General features: G+C 34.3%; 2 protein-coding genes and 1 non-coding gene across 4 annotated transcripts in view; 1 reads left to right on the top strand and 2 right to left on the bottom strand.

The window, feature by feature from the left end:
* The window catches only part of LOC126974946 (beta-1,3-glucosyltransferase), a 48,563-nt gene extending 42,171 nt beyond the window's left edge, over positions 1 to 6,392 (bottom strand). The window contains exons 1-3 of the mRNA XM_050822701.1: positions 6,166 to 6,392; positions 1,610 to 1,684; positions 1,313 to 1,357 (exon numbers count right to left, since the gene is read on the bottom strand). Coding sequence (XP_050678658.1) covers positions 1,313 to 1,357; positions 1,610 to 1,622 — 58 coding nt within the window. The 5' untranslated portion in view covers positions 1,623 to 1,684; positions 6,166 to 6,392. The remainder of the gene's footprint in view (positions 1 to 1,312; positions 1,358 to 1,609; positions 1,685 to 6,165) is intronic.
* Positions 6,393 to 6,914: 522 nt separating this feature from the next.
* Positions 6,915 to 26,900, top strand: part of LOC126974925 (peroxisomal acyl-coenzyme A oxidase 3-like) — a 29,457-nt gene continuing 9,471 nt past the window's right edge. The window contains exons 1-9 of one of the 2 annotated variants that reach the window (XM_050822668.1): positions 6,915 to 7,061; positions 7,312 to 7,526; positions 8,332 to 8,469; positions 9,869 to 10,184; positions 15,760 to 15,931; positions 16,640 to 16,779; positions 18,873 to 19,015; positions 22,855 to 22,957; positions 25,077 to 25,214. In XM_050822668.1, the coding sequence (XP_050678625.1) occupies positions 7,365 to 7,526; positions 8,332 to 8,469; positions 9,869 to 10,184; positions 15,760 to 15,931; positions 16,640 to 16,779; positions 18,873 to 19,015; positions 22,855 to 22,957; positions 25,077 to 25,214 (1,312 nt within the window). In that variant the 5' untranslated portion in view covers positions 6,915 to 7,061; positions 7,312 to 7,364. Of the gene's footprint in view, positions 7,062 to 7,089; positions 7,192 to 7,311; positions 7,527 to 8,331; positions 8,470 to 9,868; positions 10,185 to 15,759; positions 15,932 to 16,639; positions 16,780 to 18,872; positions 19,016 to 22,854; positions 22,958 to 25,076; positions 25,215 to 26,900 lie in introns of those variants that run through there. The other variant, XM_050822669.1, reaches the window with a different exon arrangement.
* On the bottom strand, positions 10,887 to 10,959 carry Trnay-aua (transfer RNA tyrosine (anticodon AUA)). Its single transcript has one exon. It is a non-coding gene; the product is annotated as a tRNA-Tyr (tRNA).

A 26,900-nucleotide genomic window follows, 5' to 3' on the forward strand; every position in this document is an offset into this window, starting at 1 on the left:
CAAGCCTTTTACACCGGTGAAGTGTAAGATAAACTAACATCAAAAACCCTACGACTTTTCAGCATTTAGGTCAACATAATTAACACACGTATTAATCTACCTGAATAATATTAGAAACAGTCATATGTGGATTGTAATGAATTATTCTTCAGTTGAATTTTCCATACGGCGATAGAACCAAAAAAATATCGCTTCAAGATAGAAAACTATACCGCTACGCTACAGTATAAAGAACTCGTTTTAACAGTAAGAAAATCTGTAATGCATAAAAGTCCGAAATGAGCATAGTATGGAGTAGAAAACAATAGTAGAATAGTTTATGAAGAACGAAAAATTATACTAAGATTCTTCAAAACCGACCAAGATTTATGTGGGTAGTAATTGGTATACAGATTTGAATAATGATATTTTAAGGTTTATTACAAACTAGCTGACCCGGCAAACGTTGTTTTGCCATATAAAGTATAATTCACGCGATAGTTTTATAAGTAATAAAATATTGCCTATATTATAGCCTGTACATCATTTTGTTCTATTGTCAATAGTCTTTGCAGCGCACGCAAAAATATTAATATAATAGCAATTTTATTACGGATTCCTAATTTCCTTCCTTCCTCGATAAATGGACTACCCAACACTGAAAGAATCATTCAAATCGGACCAGTAGTACCAGAGATTAGCGCGTTCAAATAAACAAACAAACACTGCAGCTTTATATATTAGTATAGAAGTATAGATTACGCGACTATATAGTTTTTACGTAAATATTTATCCCTTCTCTTTGTAGATAGGCCTAGATATCACCTAACTCAAAAAATATTATTATCTATACCATTTGAAAATACCAAAATCACGACTACTCATTATAAATGTATGGAATGATATTGTGTAATATATTTGTTTAAATAAAATACTTTATTAAAGGTATAGAACTGTAACTTTGATTGTGACTTTGTTTTTAAATTAGATATTTACGTAAAAATTACATTTTATTATAATTTTAGCTAGCCCGACGTTTCAACACCTTTCTAGTTCTCGTTTCAGTCGCGTTAATGAAAGAAATAATATTTGTTGCAAAAGGTGATTTTTATTAACTTCATGTCAAGAAATTATTTTTTGGATTTAATTTAATTTAATTAATTCAACTTTTTAGGAACTGCAAAATTAATGGTCTGGTTATTTTAATTATGGAATAGGAGAGGATAGGCAACTTATAGTAAATGATCACTGCATACGAAATATTAATAATAGTCTCTAAAATATTTATATAAAGTGTAATTTCTTATATATTGTTATATTTTTTTGTACTTACCGAATGTTATCGCAACATCAACCCACGCGAATAAAAGTAAAGCGACTGTAACAATAAAAATATTTAATTAAAACAACACTTATTTAATTCCCACAAATAAAACTAACAATTTGATCACATCTATTAAATTATATTTTTTATTTTATTATATTAATTGATATATTTGACCAATGATTTTTTAAACTCTTCATATTTTTTTTTGAATTGTCATCTCATTTATTTTTATCGCAAAACAGTGTAATAGATTACGAATCTTTAAAACGAATTCATTTTAAATCAGAAAAAGAATAAAATTACCTCGCGTGTACATTTTGGCGGGAAAACATGCAAGAAGCGTGCAGCCCTCTCCGCACACAGATATGAACTGATTGTCTGAAAACAGAACGAATTTCAATAGGGGCGTAGTAAAGCGAATCACACACGACGCAGATACGGTAATATTTTATCTGCGTATAAAAACTTAATTATCTGAAAGCATCACAAGCTAAGGGTATGATCCGATATGCACTGCGACCACTGTACAGTGTGACGTCAATTTAGTTACTGTGAAGCCGTTCCTTTATAGCCAGTTATACTGGTTACTACACTGGCCTGCAAAAGTAAGTATCACACTTTTCAAATTAAATTTTTTTCTTAACTATAGAAGGTAGAGATTTAAGATTAAAAACGTTTTGTTGCAAATTTTATAGGCTTTAATTCTTAGAAACTAAAATTATATATTAGTAACATTTTTAACTTAAAAAAGATAAAACAATGAAAATAGACATTTTTAGTTTAGTGTAAAAAAATTCAACTAAAATGTATTACATGTTATTTAATTTTTAATAACTGGTATTGCCTCCTCGAACTCTGTTATCAGAGCTCGAGGAGGCAATAAGGAGCTTCGAGCCGGTTTGGCATACTGAACACTAGGTTTCGGAGCCGATGTTGGCGAATATTCTCCCATTCTTCTACCAGGGCCTGCTTTAGTGCCCTGAGGGTAGTAGGTGGTGGTCTGTGATTTCTGACTAGCCTCCCAAGCTCATCCCAGGCGTGTCCAATCGGGTTGAGATCAGGACTTCTTGATGGCCAAGCCATCACGCTGATACCGACCTCCTGAATATACTCTTGTACGATATGAGCCGTGTGTGGCCGGGCATTATCGTGCATCAGCATCGATCCATCACCGATATTTGCTAAATACGGCCCTGCATACTCATTGAGAATCTCTTGAGCATATCTTTGCCCAGTGAGGGTGCCATTTTCTATGGCTACTAGCTCTGTGCGACCTTCGGAAGATATGCCAGCCCATACATGTACACTGCCTCCACCGTATTGGACTCTTTCTGAGATGCAGGCTTGAAAGTATCGCTCACCAGGTCGCCTGTAAACACTTCGCCTTCCATCAGAAGTGTAAAGGGAGAATCGAGACTCATCTGCAAACAAAATTCTTGACCATTCTTCTTCATCCCACTGCATGTGTTCACGGGCGTATCGCAGTCTCGCTACTCGATGCTGTCTCTCGAGTTTTGGGCCACTCGCTGGTCTTCGGGGTTTCAAATTTGCTTCAGCAAGTCTTCTTCTCACTGTACTGTCACTAATGTAGTCCCTCCGGGTCTGAAGTAGCTGTTGCTGGACTTCAACTGCATTTTGGTGTAGATTTCTTAAAACAGTGGAAATAATATAACGATCTTCTCGGGCACTGGTACACCTGGGTCTGCCATTACAAGGTCTCCTCAGATGGTGTCCAGTCTCTTCGTACCTTCGCTTTACCTTCTGGACCGTTCGTACCGTCACACCCACCATTCTTGCAGTGCGACGCATACTGATGCCTAGTTCCAGAAAAGCCATGATCCTAGCACATTCTTCAACTGAAAGAGGCATGATAAATAAATGTTATTTGCTTTTTAGCATAAATTTTTGAAACAAGACCCATCGATCTTGAAAAAAATTTAAAACAAAGAAAAATTTGAATGGTAAAATTGTAATTCGGAAACGTCCACTTTGAAAAAAGAATGGTTTTGTTTTTTTTCAGCCAATTCTTAAAAGAAGATTACCGACTATAAAGTTTTTATGTACAAAATTAAATTCTCTTTGGAGTCCTTTTTATTTCTAAAGTATATCTTGTGAACTTAAAACGTTATCCCAATTTTAAAAGTGTGATACTTACTTTTGAAGGCCAGTGTATTTAAAACGGAACGCAATCCCGTATACTGACAGCCGCATTTTTGACACAGCATTCAAATGAGTGTATTAAAGTTTTCTAGTTCATTAAAAAAGCTGTTGTTGGAGTAGTGTCAAATTAAAAATATTCGGGATCAAACTGTAGGTATTGTTTTAAAACGTTAGGCACTCGAGTGGTTTTGACTAATCACGTGATCAAAGAACTGCGAGTGCCTTACCTCGAAAACGCCAGTGCTTACAGTAGAATATGGCGGCGATTTATGACGTCATGTATTTCCCTAAGGTACTGCGGCAGTATACTGCCAGTCCATAACGGAGCGAATTTTTCTACAGTGATAGCACTGTGCAGTGCTCGCAGTGCATATCGGAACATACCCTAAATAGATGCGATATGATTTTGGTGCCCACAGATGCTCCACGATAAAATATAAATTATCTGCACTGTCTGTTAATTCATAAAAATTATATAGAGATTATATATATTAAAAAAATCAAATGGAAAGGGACAGGTCACATGATCACAAACAAATGCAGACCACGTCTTAGATGGGAAGACGATATAAAAAAATAGCAGGTGCGACCTGATCGAGAATAGCGAGAGACCGCTGTGGAAAAGTTTGAGAGAGGCCTATGCCGAAAAACAAGACATCCAACTTAAATAATAATTACCTACGTACCTAAGAAAAATAAATTTAATAAATATAATTTAAATAAAGCTTTGATTAAATTAGGTAAGGAAACATTGTACTTAATTAAGTATTGTAAATAGAGGCTTTATTAGTATTATTATATAGAGAGCTATATTAAAATATGTATGCTCAAATACATATATATATCTTACCGTATATGCGTCGTGTGTGATTCGCTTAAGTCGTACAAGTAACAGTCGTAGGTCTTTTTCTAATAGCGTCACTTTTTAATTGAGATCTAATACATTTGAAGAAAAAACAAGTAGAAAAGAGTACTATCTAATACATCGAAGGTTATTTATGATTTTATTTTATTTTTTATGAAAATAAGGGACGAGACGAGTAGGACGTTCAGTTCATGGTAACTGATACGCCCGGGAAAATTGTCCATCCAATCCAGTGCCGCTCAGGATTCTTGAAAAACCCATTTCTGAGTGGAACTACAATTTCGCTCATCACCTTGAGACATAAGCTGTTAAGTCTCATTTGCCCAATAATTTCACTAGGTACGGCGCCATTCAGACCGAAACACAACCGACACACAATAATACTGACACATTACTGCCTCACGGCAGAAATAGGCGCCGTCGTGGTGCCCATAATCTAGCCAGCATCCTGTGCAAAGGAGCCTCCCACTGGTAAGATAAGTATAATAACATATTATATTAAATGAATAGGTAAATAAGTTATCTTGATATTTTGTACAAAATTTCTGTCTTAAGCTTACACATATTAACAAGTTATCGAAATCACCTTTGTTTAACATCAGCACTACATTATAACTGTCACATTTTATTTATTCATATTCATGGACCGTACATAACATATCGATTAAAATTAAAAATATTTTAAGTACCTTTGTACATTAAAATGAAAATCATAAAGGTTAGTCATGTTATTTAAAATGTAGTTTAAAAGTCAAATATTACTTATTTATTTTTGTCCACAACGGAAACTTTTCGTAAGTTAATGTTTTACAATCCACCGGAGAAGTTGAGTGATGTTTAAACTACTAGTTAAAGTTACCAAAATTATATAAACAATGCAGGACTCAAACCCGCAGCTATCGCGTTATATACGAGTGCTCTTACAACTAAGATAACTGTCCGAGTGACACATCTAACGTAAATCTTGGTAGGTATGTCTTGTTCAACTCTCAGGTTGTGGCTCCATCTACAGGATCTAGTTTACAGTTGATAACCAACTCAAAACTCCAATATTTGCATATTAGGAAATTGACTTCAAATGCCGTTCTTTCAAATCAATTATCAATTTTACAAAATAAATGTGTAACCAAAATTTTATGTACGATACGGAAACCGAATCCCATGCCTCTTCGGTACCGTCCAAATGCTCTTACCTGACTGAGCCAGCCGTCAGGGTCACATGCATCAAACATAAATCTTGTTTTTATAGAATAGAACACTTTATTAGCAATAAAAATCACACACTTTAAATTTACAACTAATTACAATCTTATAATACTAAATTACATGAGATAGGTAACAAAAATTATTACAATATAAAATATAAATCATATAAAATAAAATAAATTAATTAGAGATTACAAATTCAAATATATAACTTAGTATATTTTATAAACATAAAATACTTACTGTTACATATTAATATATTTATACTAACTTCTAATAATTTTTCTCTCTTGGTATGGTTTTCCTTTCAAACCAGTTTACCATGTAACAACTAAAGCTATTTATAGGAAATAATTATGTTTAAGGAATAATTTAATTTATTGTAAAGAAATGAACATAGAAAATAGATGAAGCTTTATGTGCTGAATGCAAGTAATTTAATATACAAACTATGTCTGTAGTAAAAGTGGTGGAGCAAAAGGGAACTTGGGAGTGCAGCATAAGTATTGTTTGTAAAATAAGCAACTGCCTTAGTGATAGTCTATCACTCTCAGCTAGAAGTTGTGTTGTGGAATGTAGTGTACTGACATCTAGTCTATCAAGTTACTAGACAGTAATTCAAACTTACCACACTAATTGTTTATGTTAATAACAGCATCTTTTGCTCACTTGAACTTTACCTAATTTATTACATTATAAGACACACGATATAAAATAAAAGATAATATTTAATTTATATTGACTAAAACCTAAAACACGAAAAAATATCACATGATTTTGTCATTTCAGTTCAGTGGATGTTTTAAGTTTAAAACTAGAAAGTTTCAAATTTGTGTTTACATTCCGATCGCTAAAGCACTAAGTTTCTGACGTTTGTATTTCCGGAATCCGGTGATAAATTAACATGCAGCAAAGGTTTAATCTTCAAAGATTTTTAGATATGTTTAAAATATATATAATAAATTATTTATTTCATAATTAATAAATAACTTTGATGAGTAATAAAATTAATAAAAAAAACAATTAAAAATTAAAAAAATTACTGAAATTAATAGAAATATGAATCCATCAAAATGAAAGTTTTGAGCGTGAATTCATCAGAATTCACTTTACAGTTAAAAGAACTCTCTGTTAAAAATGTAATGACTTACGATACTTATATTATTATACTACTAGGAACTAAAAACATATTAGTGGTATTTCGAATCTGATATTAACTTCAAGATCTTAACCACCAGGCCATTAAATTTAAAAAAAACAAGGTACCTGATTGACGGTTGACAATGAGTCACTGTCAAATGTCAAATTGAACTCTATTTTAAATTTTAACCTAACATTCGCAAATTGCAATTTTTTCGGCCTAGATTCGTAGTTCAGTTGACAGTTCGTACTTCATACTCATCATAGGCCCCAGCGGGTTGGGACATTACGGCTACAGGTAGTGGAGGGCCGAGGGAGTACGATTTACGAACGTCATTACTGAGTGACAAAAACAGAATACAAAAGTTGATTGTACTTGTAGAGGTAAAATACAAATTTTTGAGTCACCTATCTATGAATGATCAATTTGCTCTTGCGACTACATTATTTTATTACTTAATCGTTTAGGCAGATATTTTTTAACAGAAACTAACATAATTGTCAACTTTCACAGGTTCCTGATAAAAGCAATTATTATTGATAAATTATTCAGAACAGAAAATAATTATGGTTCTGTTCAATTTTTTTAAAATTTTGCACTGTTTTCACACTTAACGATTACTTATTGTTTTAGTATCGTGTCTTTTCTATTGGAATTTTCTACTGGAAACAGATAAAATTTACGAAATGACGACGCTGGCTCCTGTAAAGTTAGTTTCTGATGAAGAACTAAGAAAGTATTTCCCGGACCTACCGAAAGGACCCCTGGATAGTTTTAGAAAAAAGGCATCATTTAACTGGCGACGAATGAAACTTGTGTATGACAATTTGGCGACAATTAAATTAAAAGTAAGTTTTGTGTCTCTTTTATTTTAGATTTCAAATAAATTGGGTGACAGTGTTTAAATACCAGGTGGCCATAAAAGGCACTAAAAGCATAAAGTGCAGCTTAATTATGAATTATGATTAGAATATGAATTTAAGAAATAGACTCCCTCCAGTGTATTCACAACAGTTCCTCAGGTGGCTATGGTGACTGACTGAGGGATTTCTGCATGATGGGTGCGGTTCCCAAAACAGGTGCATTCTGTATCTGAATTAACCCAGTGATTTAATAAGAGCCTCTTAAGATAATAGTCTACACTCTTTGATATTATTAGAACACTTACAAAAACAACTATCGGAACAACTATTATTAATACAGTCATAGCAGGGAGAGTGAGCCATCTAAATAAATTCATTCAGGTCATTTAAATTTATTTATCATTAATAAATAACTAAGTACATAAGCAAATATGAATGTAACAATTTTCCTTATAATTAATATAATTTTCCTTATAGTTAATAATAAGAACATATTGTCAAAAAACTATAGAACTATAGTTATAAAAAAAGTATTTAGTAAGTGTAGGTACAAGAAATAATAAAAAAGGAATTTATTTTTGTTAAAAAGAGTAATCAAAGTTAAATGATAAAACTTAATAATTATAGACTCCACTAACATAGTGACAATGTAAAAAATAGATCCATTTTTGAGGATTTAGACTAATGATGCATATTCATATCCTTTTTAAGGTCCTGCACTATCTGAGGTGTTGATTTTCAAATAATTATTTTTAATAATATTTCAATTTGAATATGTAATTTTTTGTAGCATGATATTTGGACATTTATGGAGAAAAACCCTCTCTTTCACCACTCCAACTCACCCCTTACAATGGATGAACAGAGGCAAATAGCTGTTAAGAGGATGTACAGTATTTATAATGAGAAATTTGCTACATTTGAAAAGGTAAAACCTGAACCTATTATGTATTTTTGTGAAATATCAATCATTCATGAAAACATCAGGATCAATTTTAACAATTTTTTTTTATGACAATAGGGGACAAGACAAGGAGGAAATTCAGGTAATTGATATGCCCTGCCCATTACAATGGGCAGTGTGACACTCAGGATTCTTCAACAACTCTGGGCGGAACTATAACTGCACTTGTCACCTTACGGACATAAGATGTGAAGTCTCATTTGCCCAGTAATTTCACTAGCTATGGCGCCCTTCACAGCGAAACACTAATGCTTATACATTATTGCTCCACGGCAGAAATAGGTGTTGTTGTGGTACCTATAATCTAGCCGGCATCCTGTGCAAAGGTGCTGCCCACTATCATCTTCAGATTTTTTTTTCCACATTTTCTATCTCTATTACCTATTCCACATATTCTATCTCTATAGATATAAAAAATTGATACATGGAGTAATTGATATTGATCACAATATTTTTGATTTATTTTATTTTTATGAGAATGAAATTAATTTTGGTCAGAAAGTATTAAATGTAAAAGTGTAAACACAAATTTAAATTTTCAAAAAATCCTTTCTTCTTGTACTTATATTGATGTGAAGTATATATAATTTCAGTGTTAGAAATATCTTATTCTCTCTCTAGTCTTTCCCACTTGACTGAGGATTGTGTTCATCAACAAGTGGTTCCCCCTATGAGTGATTTGTTTCCATCGGCTTCTCTCCATCGTTGCCTTGATGAAGGAGCTAAACCTCGAGGACCTGGAGTCTTTTATTTTGTTGGTCCATCTGGTAAGAGATCCCCTTCGGGCTCGCTTGCCATTTGTATACCCTACTACGGCTAATTTCTCCAGGCTCTCATTACCCCTTCGGATTGTGTGGCCAAAATACAAAAAAATTATTGGTGGCATGTCATGGACAGATGGATCTTGAGCAGTGACAGGATCGACACATTTGTTTGCATGGCCGTCCAAAGTATCCTCAACATGCGCCTCCAGCACCACTTATCATATTAAAAGTATTTATGTTACTTGTTGAGCTTAACAAATCATTGGTAGTGATGAAAATCAGTATTTTCTTAACCCTTGATTACCATACATATTACTATACATTCAAAGTATTTAAGTAATAATAACTGAATTTAATTTAAACATTATTTATTTCATCTATATTAATACACATTTAAACTCTGTTAAAATTCTTATTTAAAAATGTATTTAATGAGTCGACAGTAATATTTATTTTTTCTCTATTAATCTATCTTTCTCAAATTTGATTGACTTTGACTTAGTAATTCCTATGATATAGGCTGATGTATCTCATATCACTTCATCATGGTTTTGATTTCAGTCTTCTTACTTGACTCTCGAGATTTTTATTTCTTTTAGATAATAGAAGAGCCAAGATCTTTCCAGGCAGAAGCCGAGGCATTATTCATGTTTGACAGCAGCCTGTCAGTTAAAACCTCTCTCACATTCCGAATGTTCTCAAATACAATACAAGGTAGTGGAAAACCACATCACTACCATTTCATAGAAGACATAGAGAAGGCCAAGATTGGTGGCTGTTTTGCATTGACTGAAGTGGCACATGGGTCAAATGCAAAGGGGATGAGGACGACTGCTACATACTGTCCGCAAACTCGACAATTTATTATGCATTCACCAGACTTCGAGGCTGCCAAGTTCTGGGTGGGATCCATGGGTAATTATTTCCTAATTTTGAGTTCGTACATTAGCACAATTCTCGTAACAAAACAAAAAGGATGGTAGAGACCCGGTTAAAACTTAGTATCTTGTAGCACAAATTATGAGGTAAAAAATAATATATAAAATAACAATGAACCCTTTTAAAATGTTTTCCTTTTATCTAAAAATAATTATTGATGAAGCCGTCTAATCTGTCACAGACTATTTTTTACATTTCATTTCACTGTTTTTCATACAATTTATGGCTGTATGGGCTTGAACCCTTTGCCTGTCCTAATATTTTACGAACAAACCAAAATCATTTCCTGACAGTTTTTAGTCTCCCACCGCAATGTCAGCGCTCGTGTAGTGTTTATTTACGTGATATACCTGTTTTAGGTTAAAACATTTTTGTTATTTTCTTGAAAACGGCGCATAAATTGAAATAAGAGTGGTATCATTATAATCGTGGACAAAAGCTCTTTCAACTACAATATTGTTTACCAACAAATTCGTGCTACGGGATACTAAGTCCAACCCAGAGACCTTGATGAAAAGTTTTGCTTTATTCATATTTAAATATTTATCATGACGTCATCAAATCACTCAATGGAAGACCAGCGTTGGTTTTAAATAAAACATACAAACAAACATGCTGTTTTGGGCCCCATTTTTTGAAGCGTATTTAGTAGAAATAAAATTTGAAAACAAAATAATATGAACGACGCGGGACTCGAACCCGTGACCTCTCGCGTTATGTGCGAGCGCTCTTCCAACTGAGCCAATCGTTCGAGTAACGAATCCTTGATAAAATTTTTTATGCTTTGTTCAACTCACAGGTTGTGGCTTTATCTACAGGATCTACTTTACAGTTGCTAACCGGCTCAACCCCAATATTTGCATATTAGGAAATAGAGTTGAGATGTCGCCTAAATTGTATAAATAATCCCAGAAGTGAGGGTTATCACACTTTAAAACATAACAAATTGTTTAGAAATGTTTCATTCTTTTTATTCATTCATTTTTACTTTATATCTTTTGTAATTGTTTGTCCATACTACTTATACGTATCAAAATAAAAAAAATCTTTCTTCCTTCTTTTCTTTTCGTGTGGTCTGGTGCACCTTTTTGTAAATATGTACATGATAATCGCAAGAGCCGTTTCTATTATCTATACTAATATTATAAAGCTGCAGTGTTTGTTTGTTTGAACGCGCTAATCTCTGGTCTTACTGGTCCGATTTGAATGATTATTTCAGTGTTGGGTAGTCCATTTATCGAGGAAGGCTATAAGGCTATGTTTTTTTTTTCAAAATTAGGGATCCGTAATAAAATTGCTATTTTGTAACACAAGGTGTAAAATCAAAAACCTATTTTTGCGTGCGCTGCAAAAACTACAAAATGATGTACAGGCTATAATATAGGCAATATTTTATTACTTATAAAACTATCGCGTGAATTATACTTTATATGGCAAAACAACGTTTGCCGGGTCAGCTAGTAAATTAATATAGATGGCATTAGTAATGCAAAGTCATATTGAATAACGTGCCTCATAATGTTACAAGTAGGTATATAAATACAATACAGAGGTTATCAACAGTGACCCGGTTTTTATGTATACACATATTATATATATGAATTTTTCATACGTATTATGTTACGAAGATCAAAGTCTCACAATCTCAAAGTCCAATGAACCGCGGCAGAGATATTAACTTTAATTCTAATTACAGTTCGCTTCATCATTTTAGAAAAGTTTAACGCAAATCAACGGACAAGAAACTCACTGCCGAAAGAATGAGTGAGATGAAGTAGAAGCAGCATTCTAGGGTCATTTTTAACTGACTTCAAATAGGAGGAAGTTATCAATTCGATCGGTATTTTTTATGTATGTACACCGATTACTCTGAGATTTATGATCGGATTTACGTAATTTTTCTTTAGTTCGATGCAGAATGCATTAATTATGAAAATTTTTGTTTACCTCGATGATACAATTGTTTTTTTGTGTACGGCTTTTTATAACCATCAGTTGAGTTCGTTGATGGCTGAGACTAAAAAACAATACCCCATCGTTCGAAGTAAAAAAATATGTTCGGTTGTGCTTTATTAACACGACACGACAAAAGTAAAAACATTATCAAGGCTACGTATATTTTTTTATTTTATTATTATTAATTAAATTATTATTATAATATTTCCTTTTTCTATAAAATATATATTACACTATTAATAAATCGATAGATAGTTATTAAATTCCATGTCCTTTTATAACTCTACAACTAATGTGAATGAAATTTTTTTTATATTAAGATCACATGATTGCGTAATAAATAAACAAATAATTAATAAGCTGATATATCTATTTAATATGATTTTATTAATTCGTAATCGAGCATTTTGGGAAAATATTAAATTTATCGGTATGCAATATGATAATATGATAATAGGTAGGTTACTACCTATCCTATCGCAGGTGTGTACAACATTTCATGATTGGCTGTGTATTTTTATGTGTAAAAGCATAAACAAACATACAAACAGTATTATATATTGTTTTTGCACGCTTATAACAGCCAGCCTTGACTCAACAACAAAACAGTTAACTGTGCCCGCACTTACCGTAACCACAGGAAATAAATTCCCACACGTCATTGTGTAAACGATACCTACACTTAAAAGGTATTTGGTGGATAATGTCATGCAATAAATCATTTACGCTGATTCGTCGCTGCAAGTGCCATTGTCGAAAGTAAATAACGAAACGAATTTGAATATAATTAATATTCATAATCGTTGCATTGTTTAATATGTTGTAGTAGGTACTTATTATAAATACATTGACAGTTCAATGTTAGCGCAATTATAGGAATTAAACTCCCACGCGTCAATGTGTAACACTCAAAAAGTATTTGGTGGATAATGTCATGCAATAAGTCATGTACGTTGAGTCGTCGCTGCAAATACTATTGTCGAAAGTAAATAACGAAGCTAATTTTAATATAATGAATATTGATAATCGTTGCGTTGTTTAATATAATATAGTAGGTACTTATTATAAATGCATTGATAGTTCAATGTTAGCGCAATTATAGGAATTAAACTCCCACGCGTCAATGTGTAACACTCAAAAAGTATTTGGTGGATAATGTCATGCAATAAGTCATATACGTTGAGTCGTCGCTGCAAATACTATTGCCGAAAGTAAATAACGAAGCTAATTTTAATGTAATGAATATTGATAATCGTTGCGTTGCTTAATATTTTGTCGTTTGTACTTATTATAAATACATTGATAGTTCAATGATACCGTGTAAACGATACACTCAAAAATGTTTTGGTGGATAATGTCATGCAATAAGTCATTTACGTTGAGTCGTTGTTGCAAATACTATTGTCGAAAGTAAATAACGAAGCTAATTTTAATGTAATGAATATTGATAATCGTTGCGTTGCTTAATATTTTGTCGTAGGTACTTTTTATAAATACATTGACAGTTCAATGATACGGTGTTACTTTAGATAACATTTATTATTTGCACATTTGGTGATAAGATGTAATCATAAAAACACATTATATGCCTACATACGTTGGTGGAGAATTTTCCAATATGGTCATGTTAGAATATAGTTATTCAATGAGTCAACAAAGCGCTGCTGAAAATCAGCGCTGTCTTTTGGTATTGTAACATGTGGGTCCTCCCTCACACGCGGGATCGTTTCAATATTTTATCTACACCCATGCTTTAAATCCTCTATTAAAGATTCTGAAACAGTTAGCTTGTTGCCAACATTAAAACACCCAATGTTCTAATAACCATTACATCATCCAAAAGAGTGTTGTAATGTTGTACTGAATTTCATAACAACACTCCTATTTTTTTTTTCATTCCCTTCATGCTCAAAGAGTTTTAACAGACAGCCATATTCTTATTGCTCGATGCGTGGCATCTGTATGAATTTCAAAAAAAGAACATTTTGGTTTACGCGCCTTCCACACAACCAAAACGTCGCATGCCGTAAAAAAAAGTAGGTTATTCGAATCCCCATTTTTCTTCGAAATTTTTATTGTTTTGTTTACAAAAAATGAGCAATTAATTTCCGAAAGAACATAATATTCAAGTGAATTTTAATTATTGCACTATACAAAATGTAAATTACTACTAAAATAAATAATTCATTAATACTTAGTTTATTTGTATATAATCAGTAATGGATGATATTAGGTTACTACTGGGACTGGCTGTTTTAATGTTAGCAGTAAGCTGTTCTAGAATCTTTTAGAGTATTCATATTTTGGGTGTAGATATAGTCTTGTATGCAACTGTTGATAATTAGGTATTAAAACACTCATGTGATACTATTATCACACACGGCTGCGCCTCGTGAGATAAATCCACATTCGTGTTTTAATACCCCTTTTTACACAACACTTGCATAAATAACTAAAAACAAATTTATATATTCTGTTATTCTTATATTCTTTCACTTTCTATTAAAATATTAATTATAAATATTATATATTAGGCCGAAGGCCGGCAATTCTGACGTTACTTCATTCTCTAATCTGTCTCTTTATTCCATTTCTATTCGATTATGTTCTCATTCGCGTCAATATTCAAACTTTGAATTATTTATTCTTAATTATTCTTTTAATTATACCAACGCAGCATGATGCTGAGTCAGCTCCTTTTGATAACTTTTCGACAGAGTACTTTAAAATTAAGAAAATCACTATAATACATATTATGCATGTAAATATATAATACTAGCTGACCCAGCAAACGTTGTATTGCCGATATTGAAATTGCGATATAAAAGTTTGTTTTGATCTTGAATTTTTTGTTTGTTTTTTTGTTAAAAATTAAAAAAAAATTCGTGTGGACCATCCTTAACATTTAGGGGGATGAAAAATAGATATTGTCCGATTCTCAGACCTACCCAATATACACCCAAAAATTTCATGAGAATCGGTGAAGCCGTTTCGGAGGAGTTCGAAGCTTAACACCATGACACGAGAATTTTATATATTAACTAGATGTATTTTTTAGCTTTTGTATGTTTTTGTGTTATTCGTTTTTAGTTATTTTTCTCCAACCCCTGTAACTCTTTTTACTATTATTATTAAAGTTTTCATTCATTCATAATGTGCAAGGCGATAATGCGAGCTAATGCCAACCGTGGCTGACTGTTTTCGGCTTATCAATCAAAATTGGTTACAGTAACGATAGATCCGCTCTAACGATGTTCTTCTCACTCGCACGCTACACTGCATATTACTTTACACTGTTATATTGTAATTCGTATGGTCCGCTGAAAAAATCACTGTGAAATCTCGCACCTATTCTGTTTTAACCACCAAAATAGCCATTACGGTAAAACGAAAATTATTATATTATATTATGAAATAGATACCGGTTAAACTATTCAGATAAAAGTTAAAACTCTTTCCGTCACAAGAATGATCTTACCTTCCTACACGAGCATAGAGTACCTACTTAATATAATTTTGCCATAGTGCATAGTAGCAGATACTCTTAACTTCAGCAGCTTGTTGTTTTTTCACAATATGCATTTTTATTTCCCAGGTAAGTGCGCGACTCACGCCATAGTGTACGCGAGGCTGGTGTCGAAAGGCAAGGACCACGGACTTCACTCGTTTGTAGTGCCCCTGCGAGATCCGAAGACATTGAAGCCATACCCAGGGGTCACGGTCGGCGATATTGGGGAGAAGATAGGACTTAATGGCGTAGACAACGGGTGGGTTAATTTGGAATTATTAATGAGGGAGAAAAAGCTAGTAGATAATTACACCGGATATTACGTCAAAATGAAAAATTTGGAATGTCGCCGCATCGTGTTGACGCCCTCCATTCTACAACGGCGAGTTTTGCGAGAAAATTCTTGCCTCGCACAGCCCCTTTGGGGAATCAATTACAGACTGCAGTTTTGTGTTGAACCGATACGGATCTTAAAGGTTAGATCTAACTCCCACCCTAAAGGCCGGCAGCCCATCTCATGATCTCTCGTAATAATATTTGGTTGCCAGAAGGGTGTCGATGAAGTAATTATTAATAATCGCGTTATTTATTATCCATTCGTAATTCGCCTTCGCTTCGACGAGGTCGACACTGATTATTTAGCGCAAAAAAAAAGAATGATGGAAGAGTTTCTTGCGCCGCTTCTTCTCTCTTAGAGCGTCATTTGTTTCCAAATCGGTATTAGTGTCTAGTATTTAGAGATGCCATCAAAAATAATTCTAATGGAATCGATTTTGAGAAAAATAAATGCATTTTATTGCCTAAGTTGTCTATAGTTCTCAGAGCTGTATCTCATTAATGGTAAATGAAATAAAATTGCCACAGCTAGGTGTATTATACTCGAAACATTTATCTGTCGCATCTCTGCGAGTGAGTATTCCCGCGCAATTTTTTCGAGGGCCATGTAATCACAAAATGTCTGTTCCAGGTTTGTAATGTTCAACAAATACCGCATACCGAAGGACAATGCGCTCGACAAGCTCGGCGGAGTGGACGACGCGGGGGATTATCAGACGCCGTTCAAAGATCCAAAGAAACGGTTCGGTGCTTCCTTGGGGATATTATCCGGTAGGCTTAGTGACTGATCTTGTAAAGTTGTAACTTCGGATTGGTGCTTTTGGCACCAATAGCCGTTCACTTATTTGAAGCAATAAAAAAAAATGAGAGCTCATTACTGGCTCTTTGCAGAAGAGGTTTTTGGTGTCGGGCAATATTACTCTTAGAATAATAATTATAATTAAATAGAACGATAATTAATAAGGACGTGAGTAGGCCCAACGATTCTAAAGAACTTCTTTACCTACGCTTCAAAAATTGTTTTATTTCTTCTTTCTTTATGACATATAATCTAGTATTTCTTACAATTTACTGATTTAGGGAAATGTCTATACACTTGCAACATTATTTGGCTGCCTGTGTGCGTGTTGGCGAATGTGAGAACGTGATGCTCACGCACACATTAATTTTAATGTTACTTCTATGTTGACAGGAACTGTGAATGAAATTATCGTTCTGAGCGTTATTATTCTATGATATTACTATGAAAATTGTAAATGACGTTGAAAGAAGAAAAAGTACACCACATAAATAATACGCTTTATAGATCCAAAAATCAGTGAATGTTTTTGATTTACGAAATAACGAAAAAACTTACCAATTGTTCATGTCCATGTTAAATTTGTTTATTATTACATCATATCTTTTTGCTATGGAAGAGCCGGGTCACCTACTACAGGCAACTCATGCATAAAAGAAAGATCCCTATACTTTTACCAGTGGCAGGCTCCTTTGCACAGGAAGCCGGCTAGATTATGGGTACCACAATGGCGCCTGTTTCTGCCGTGAAGCAGTAATGTGTAAACATTACTGTTCCAGTCTGAAGGGCGCCGTAGCTAGCGAAATTACTGGGCAAATGAGACTTGGCATCTTATGCCTCAAGGTGACGAGCGCAGTTTTGTGCCGCTCAGAATTTTTGAGTTTATCAAGAATCCTGAGCGGCACTGCATTGTAATAGATAGGGCGTATCAATTACCATCAGCTGAACGTCCTGCTCGTCTCGTCCCTTATTTTCATTTAAAAAAAACCACTAATATTGTATGTTTTGTATTTTGTTTAAATAAACGATTATTATCATGTCCAAAGTAACACTTTACTACATCACCATTCGAATACGTTATCATTACGCGTACAAAAGAAAATCAAAAGAGATCAGTGTATTTTATATATTTCTATATATAAGACATCGGCCGAGATCTTGCGATGGCTTACGAGCTATAATTGGGACACTTCTGATAATCTCTTTGAAATCATCGCATGACGACAACACATCGTGTCCTCGTACGATCGTGGCCAATTAGGACTACACCTATCGGTATTCAGTTTAGGGGTTAGGTACTACCAGCCATAGTAACATCTAAATTCTCGAAATATTCCTTATCCATGTTAGACATTCCTTAAAGGCATGAGCTATAAGTTCATAGGTACAAGAAGTTCAGTAGAAAAACCGTTAAACAAGAGATTACTCAACATAGTCGATAATCTATACTAATATATAAAGCTGCAGTGTTTGTTTGTTTGTTTGAACGCGCTAATCTCTGGTACTAGTGGTCCGATTTGAATGATTCTTTCAGTGTTAGGTAGTCCATTTATCGAGGAAGGCTATAAGCTATGTTTTTTTTTTTCAAAATTAGGGATCCGTTATAAAATTGCTATTTTGTAACACAAGGTGTAAAATCGAAAACCTATTTTTGCGTGCGCTGCAAAAACTATTGACAATAGAACAAAATGATGCACAGGCTATAATATAGGCAATATTTTATTACTTATAAAACTATCGCGTGAATTATACTTTGTATGGGAAAACAACGTTTGCCAGGTCAGCTAGTCATAAATAATATTATTGACACACTTTTGACCAATTTATTTTTCCCTAACTAGACATAGCCTGTACAATGGCTACAAGACAAAGATATACCTATTTAATACGATATAATATATATATGAACATACATTACTCGGAAACAAACATCCATATTCATCATTTAAATGTTTATACCTTCCGGGATTCGAACCCGAGACCTCTAAGTGTTCTGGGTCAAGCTATGTGGGTTGTCAATCTTATTCCAATATTTTAATTTATCTAAATTCTTGTAAACTTTCAGGGGGTCGCGTACACATAACGTCCATATCGACGAACTATCTCCAAAAGGCGATAGTGATCGCAATCAGATACTCCGCCGTCCGGAGGCAGTTCGGACCTGATGATGCAGACGAGGAGACTCCGGTCTTGGAGTATCAGCAACAGGTAAATAAAATTTTTCTTTTGGATATTCCATAATGGTATACAAAGACTCAATGAGAATACTTTTATATAATTCTAGGATAATCGTACAAACCATTGTGAAAAAAAATCAAATATATGTATTAAGAAGATCCGTTTGACCTGAATCTACCGACCAATTCCGCCTTAAACTTCGATGTAAAATCTGTATTAAATTACAACGTGTGTCTATAATCTAACGATTGATTGTTTAGTAAAGGCGCGGAAGCGTAACATGCAAACACATTTTCATTTTAGTTATTTATGTAAATGTTGTGTTATAAGGGGTATTATAACACGAATGTCGGGTGATAATAGCAGGGGCGTGCATTCTATATATGCCTTTAGGCGTTGCCTACCTCGTTATCAAAGTTATAAATAAATACAGTTACTCAATATATAATAAAAATAAAGTATTTAATAATAATATAATAAGTTTAATTTGCTTCCCTTATTCTATACCCAAACTCAAGATCTATTGACAACCGACTCATTCAATATTTCCTTACGCTAGCTAGATACATAGTACATTCGTACGGTAGGCAGTCCCAAAAACGACGCAACGAGTAGTTCACAGATCTTATTTAGAAAAGTATTGGTCACAGTTGAACGATATTCAGCAATGTATGGGCGGCAAGATAGGCATGCCTACTTGATTTGTAGCGAGATAACCCGATTACCCGACATCTGTCTCACTCCCTCCATATTAGAATTTTATGGCTATTTCGGTTTTTTGTCTTCATGAGTATCATTAGAGTAAATAGGTATATTCATTGATTAATAAATAGTATTTTATTTTTATTATAGTTCATTCCATCATCCGTGACCCGTGTTCATTTTTACTGTGATAAAATGGTATGGTATAGGGCTCCTGTTTCCGCAATTAAACCACTAGCATGGGTCCATTTTGCGTGCAGTAATGGCCGGTTACTCCAACCAGCCCAGCTCCTTCCAGAAGTTCAGAACATTCCTGGGGTGTTCACAGACTTCTTGGAGCGACCTTGTATTGGTTAAGGTTTTTGCCCGTTGGTTGGCCACCCCCGCACAATCCAGGATTACGTGAGCGACCGTTTCGTCTTCGGTCAGACAACCTCTGCACTTAGGGCTGTCCGTTACGCCGATTGTGAAAAGGTGTTTGTTTAGTGATGTGTGACCCGTTAGGATGCCCACCATTATACGGATGTCATGTCTGTTTACTGTGATAAAAAGTTGATGTGTGATTTGTGTTTAAAATAGGTATTCGGTTTTAAAAATATAAGTAATAGAGAAATTAAATTAGTGTGCCGGTTATGATATAGGTAAAGCTGGTTTCAATAAGAAATAAAATAAAAATTGTTGCTTTTAATAGACCAGTTATAGTTTTACGAGTAATGTTCATGCATTTTTGAGATATTTATGTTGGTTAAAAATTACCGTTCGACCGGCCCATAACTAATGTTATTGTGACAAAAAAGGTGGTAAGTGAATTTATATGTAATATTATCTAGAAAAGCTAAAGAATAGTATTAAATTTATAATATGAACTATGAAGCCGACAGCGCTGTGCTATTTTAAGTACAAAAAAATTATATAATTTGGGTCTTTATACAAAGTTCCTCTGTGATTTGAGTTTAATGTTCTTTTTCGAAGCCACAAACGCTTCGAAAAAAATATTAAGAGTTTTCTATACTAATTATAGGTATAAATTATATCATAAACGCGTGAAATTTTAGGTTTGACAGTAAATGATTGCAGTATGGGTGTTCACCGCTAGATGGCGTTAAAAATGAAAGTATGTGTAATCTTAGAATTTGAATAACAAATATTTTTTGTTAAATAAACACGCATCCTTAGGCTATTAAAATAAAATAAGAATGCAGTTTAAGGTATACTTGTTCCTCGAATAACACAAACTAAATATTAGGTTGACCATATGGTACGGAAACTACATGCGAAACACAAACAACTCCAGTATGTAGATTTCAAAACCTAGTACTGTCGGACTAGAGCGCGGTTCTACGTCTAGTTAGGTACAGTGCTTACCTTTCTAGAAAACCAATGCAAGGCACTGGATAATAGTATCACATGAGTGTTTTAAAACCTAATCATCAACAGTTGCATACAAGACTATCTATACCCATAATATGAATCCTCTATATAAGATTCTGAAACAGTTAGCTTACTGCTAACGTTAAAAAAGCCAGTCCTAGTAACCATAATATCATCCAAAGAAGAGTTATTAAGAAAACGGTTGATATAATGTTCTACTGAATTCCATTACAACACTCGTTTGGATGATGTAATGGTTATTAGGACATTGGGTATTTTTATGTTTTAGAGTCTTTAATAGAGGATTTAAAGCATGGGTGTAGATAAACGCGTTTAGGAAAGCGTAAAATATCAACACATTCGCATTTATAATATTACAGGTAGGTTTCAATATTTTTAGTTATTTTAGCCAGTTATTAATGCTGCTTATAAAAAATAAATTCAAATGTCCATAGGTGCAGCGTGGCGGTATAATGGCGAATTGAACACACGGCTAGAGGTATCTAACCTTAATCGTAAAAAAATAAATATAAAATTTAAAATAAATAAATGAAATTTTCAAAAAAAAAAAACAAATTATTTATTTAGGAAACAAAATTTTAATCAACCTTACGTGGTCGCATAATACGGCTCGAAGTACCCCCAGGCTAGCGCGCCAGATTGAAATCTAGGGTTGTTCTGAAATGATATTATGCAGAATTGATTTATTTAGGTGAATTACGTATTGTACTTTCGAATACTTTTTTATGATTACGTTTAAGTAGTTCTACCCGTGTGTTTATTTTATATCGCCATTGTAACGGCTATGGTAACTGATACGTCCTGCCCATTACAATGCAATGCCGCTCAGGATTCTTGAAAAACCCCAAAAATACTGAGCGGCACTACAATTGCGCTCTTTACCTTGACACATAAGATGTTAAGTCTCATTTGCCCAGTAATTTCACTAGCTGCGGCACTCTTCAGACCGATACACAATAATGTTTAAACATTATTGCTTCACGGCAGAAATAGGCGCATATAAAGTATTATAGTAGTAACTATATAGCAGTTTTGATGAATATAAATAAAGCTGTTTACTATAGATATAAGGATATACTTACAGACCAAGCCTACAATTTTATATCTAATATATAAAATTCTCATGTCGCGGTGTTAGTAGTTAAACTCCTTCGAAACGGCTTGACCGATTCTCATGAAATTTTGAGTGCATATTGGGTAGGTCTGAGAATCGGACATCTATTTTTCATCCCCCTAAATGTTAAGGGTGGTCCACAACAATATTTTTTTTAATTTTTTAGACTGTTTTTTTAATTTACTTCATTATGAGTCAGCATTAAAAAATACATGATACAACTTCAAATTTTCACCCATCTACGATCTACAGTTACTTTTGTATCGCGATTTTAATATCGGCAATACAACGTTTGCTGGGTCAGCTAGTCTTAATATATATATTTCTTTTGTGCGTCTGTTGTAATTGAACTCCTCCTAAACGGCTGGATCGATTTTAATGAAACTTTCTGTGTGTCTTCAGGTGGATGCGAGAATGGTTTAGATTCACAATTGAACTACCTCCTAACGGCTGGATTTTTGTGTGTGTTCCAGTGAATTTGGGATTGGCTTAGATTATCAATTCCGTCCATATAATATAATTCTCCTGCTCATGTATATATGTTAGTGAACTCCTCCTAACGGCTGGACCTATTTTTCAAATTTAAGACGTGTGTACAAGAAAACGTCTGTCGGGTCCCACTAGTAGTAGTATAGATCTATATGACAAATGGTTGTTTCAGCAAATCCGCCTGCTGCCGTACCTAGCGGCCACGTTCGCGTTCCGCGTGTTCTGCTCTTGGTTCGGTGTGCAGCACGTCAAAATCACCATCGACAACTTTACGGGTAACAAATACAACATCACAATCACGCCTGTCTACCACAGGGGTGGACAGACATTACAGCCATAGAATTTAAACTTTAAAGGACAAAGCTTAAAAACAAATATGTCATAGAAATATATTATTTTTTTTATTTCCAAGAAAACATTCAATAAAATGTGGTAAAAATATTTGTAAAATAAAAATGCATCAACAATCAACATGCTTGCATAAATTAAAGCTTATAATATGTCATAGAAATATATTATAATAATTTTATTTCCAAGAAAACATTCAATAAAATGTGGTAAAAATATTTGAAAAATAAAAATGCATCAACAATCAACATGCTTGCATAAATTAAAGCTTTCTAACTCGCAGGCGCAAACACATGTATTAAACACATACTAACATAAACACATATATATATATATATATATAATGACTATCCCACTACACAAGGCGCATACATATGGACAACGCTTAATAGATGATAGTGGGGACGCTACGAAGCACCGCACAAAGAGGACACCGAGAATGTATTCTATCTCATTCTCTCGCCGGCTAAATCCTATACATTTACCTGTTTGTGTCTCTATCGTCTCGCTTTTTCGTTTCATCGAGTTTTAAATCACAACGATTCTAAAGAAGTTTCATTTCAAAAATTCTGGCTTCTTCAAACCTATCATGCTTGTTCAATTATTCTTGACTTTGCCCTTCTTCAACGCATCCCGAAACTTTTTCAACATTTCCTTATAAAATGTATGCAGTTAATTCATCCATCTTCTCTACTCGACCAAACCACCCCAACAGTTTCTTACGCCCGTCCTTCTCAGGTCTGAAGCAGTCTATTTTGAATGGGTGGTAGTTTTTGACGTTCAATAAGTGACTGAATCCTATTTTGTATAAAAATATTTGAATTAGAACATTTCTTATCAAAAGCCTTTTCTTTTACTCCATATCTCCTTCTAGTCTAATCCATTTACCAGTGGCTTCCTTGCACAGGATACCGCTGCGGCGCGTTTTTCTGGCGTAGTGTGAACGCACTCTTTGTGTTTTGATTTAAAGACCTTCGAAGATAGTAGAAATTACTTGGCTAATGAGAGTTAACATTTTATGTCTCAAAGTGACGAATGCAATTGCAATGCCGCTTAGAAGTTATGGTTTTTCAACAATCTTGCGGTCAACAAGCGGACCTACGTATAATGGAGTGTTCCATTGCACGGTCACACTAAAAATTTTGCGTAACTTAAAAAAACAACATGTTATAACCGAAATATTATGTTTATTGCTTATGCAAAACAGGAGGACCACAGATCTGAAGGCATGTTTTCTACGTGCTGATTGAACGCTATCATTGCCTCTTCAGAATTGGCAAAAGTGAAACCTGTGATTTTGGGGAAAATAACAAAATCACAGGATGCTGGGTCGGTGCTATGTGCAGAATGGGTGATGAGTTGTACTTTTTCGGAAGTTAAGAATGTCTTAGTTTTGTTGGCCGTGTGTGAAGAAGCGTCGTCATGATGTAGGAGAACGCGGCTTTTTGGTCGTCTTTCGTGAACTTTTTTAATACCCTGGGTGAACAAATGGTAGAATACCGAACCCCCTAATATACTACCTAAATCTCTGTTTCCTCCCGCATTTATTCTGGTTTTATTTTCCTTCTGTCACACCAAGCGACCATCGTCACTCTCCGCTCAATGTCACCTTCAAACGTTCCATCTTCCGTAAACAAACCTCCATAATATGCAAACTCTTTGCATGATATGAATCAATGTATTAACATAAATCATAATATGACTAGTAAATTATATAATATAATATTAATTTTGGGAAAAAAATTTGAGATAATAAATGCCTTTTTATGCCTTTATAAATATTATAGGTGACACCGTTGATAATTTATTCGTTTAGATAGAGACTCTGTTAAGCAACGCATGGCAACAGACCAGGTTTATTATTTTAGTGTGCATGACAGCTGCCGATACGTTAGTCACATTGTTTTAGTGTGCGTGCATTGCTGAAACTAGAGGCTAACAGTTCGACGCTTTTTTTTCGACGTGTTCACAGCTGTGACAGTCTATGTATGAAGTATCAAAGTTTTAACAATCCTATCTACATTTTGAAAATCAATTAATTAACAGGTCAAGGAGAAAACATGGCCAACATGGGCGTGGAGATGCACGCACTCTCATCGGCCGTGAAGCCGGTGTGTGGCTGGACCGCGAGAGATGGCATCCAGAACTGTCGCGAGGCGTGCGGCGGACACGGATATCTGAAAGGTACCACCGCAAACGAACGATATGTTAACGTGGCTTTCAATTTCACTATTGATATAAAGTCAATAAAAATGATAACTAATTCGGAGGATACAGTTTGGTATGATACACCAGTGGGAGACTCCTTTGCACAGGATGCCGGCTAGATGATGGATACCACAACGGTGCCTATTTCTACCGTGAAGCAGTAATGTGTAAACATTAATAATAGCAGTAATTTTTCGGTCTGAAGGGCGCCGTAGCAATGAAATTACTTGGCAAATGAGACTTAACATCTTATGTCTCAAGGTGACGAGTGTAATTGTAGTGTCGCTCACAATTTTTGGGAATTTCAAGAATTCTGAGCGGCACTGCATTGCAATGGGCAGGGTGTATCAATTGCCATCAGCTGATCGTCCTGTTGTCTCGTCCCTTATTTTAAAAAAAAAACTGTAAGGAAGACACAGAATGATAGAAGGGGAAAGCGATTCAATTGTTAATGTAACCGATTTTGTATATCAACTGATAACTGAAGACTGAAAAAAAACTTCGTTGAATAATGACTATGAATTATTTATTTCGGAGAATGGACAAGCAATCCAAAAACTTCCACTTAGAATATCGCGTCAAAATATACAAATCATATGCAGTTGGAAAGAGCTTCTAAAAAGTAATCTTGTTATACCTAATAATATAAACATTTGATGATTTGAGGAGAAAATAGAGCGTATGGATCACAGTACATTTGTTGATCACTTTTTCCTGCAACTGTGGACTTGTAGGTGTATTGCCTGCCTTTTAGGTCTACGCGTCGTTTCTGAAGGACCCCATGTTCATCGTTTCATCCGGGATACGTAAGGAATTTCATTCCAAAGTTTATTGAAAATCGCGAATGAAGTAATGCATCATATACTTGGTGAGGATGATATTGACGGCGCCTATTTCTGCCGTGAAACAGTAATGTGTAAGCATTACTTTGTTTCGGTGTGAAGGGCGCCGTATCTAGTGAAATTGGCGGGCAAATGAGACTTGACATCTTATGTCTCAAGGTGTCGTACCAATTAATTAATCAGCTGAACGTCCTGCTCGCCTCGTCGCTTTTCATAAAAAAATATCTGCAGAAAATGGCTATTTGCGTTGCTGTTTATAACCTAGGTCCAAAGGAATCATCGAGAGAAAAGTTTAATAAAGTAACTGTTGACTCTCAAAATATTATTGATAATGTAAAGTATGCACAATAAACTCACTAGCGAGTTTTCTTAAAACTGTGTAGTAGTTAACAGAAGAGGCATAAACTTGTTATGCCTATAACTCGGTTAAGTCCAGTTTGTAGGTCTTATGTTGGGCGATGTATATGCTTTTACATTATGATCCCAGGAAATGTACAAAGCAAAACCAATAGTTAAAAAACGTAAATATACCACATATGTTCCTGTAACATATTTATTTTCTTAATCATGCAACTCCTTGGGAATGGAGCGGCCAACTTCAGTATATTTTATTCTAAGAGGGTTCTACTTAAAACCCGCTTAGATTTTTTGAGCCTGTTCTTCTCTGGACTGAGGCTTATATATTTATACATATGATTTAAGTTTACTTTAGTGTTAATTCCGCCAATATTTGTTTTTAAACAATTCGACACGTGTTTCGCCTCTACACGAGGCATCCTCAGGACGTGTTGTATCGCCAAAATCTTGGCAAAATCAGATT

The sequence above is a fragment of the Leptidea sinapis genome, chromosome 34 (assembly GCF_905404315.1).
Source record: "Leptidea sinapis chromosome 34, ilLepSina1.1, whole genome shotgun sequence".
NCBI classification, from domain to species: domain Eukaryota; kingdom Metazoa; phylum Arthropoda; class Insecta; order Lepidoptera; family Pieridae; genus Leptidea; species Leptidea sinapis.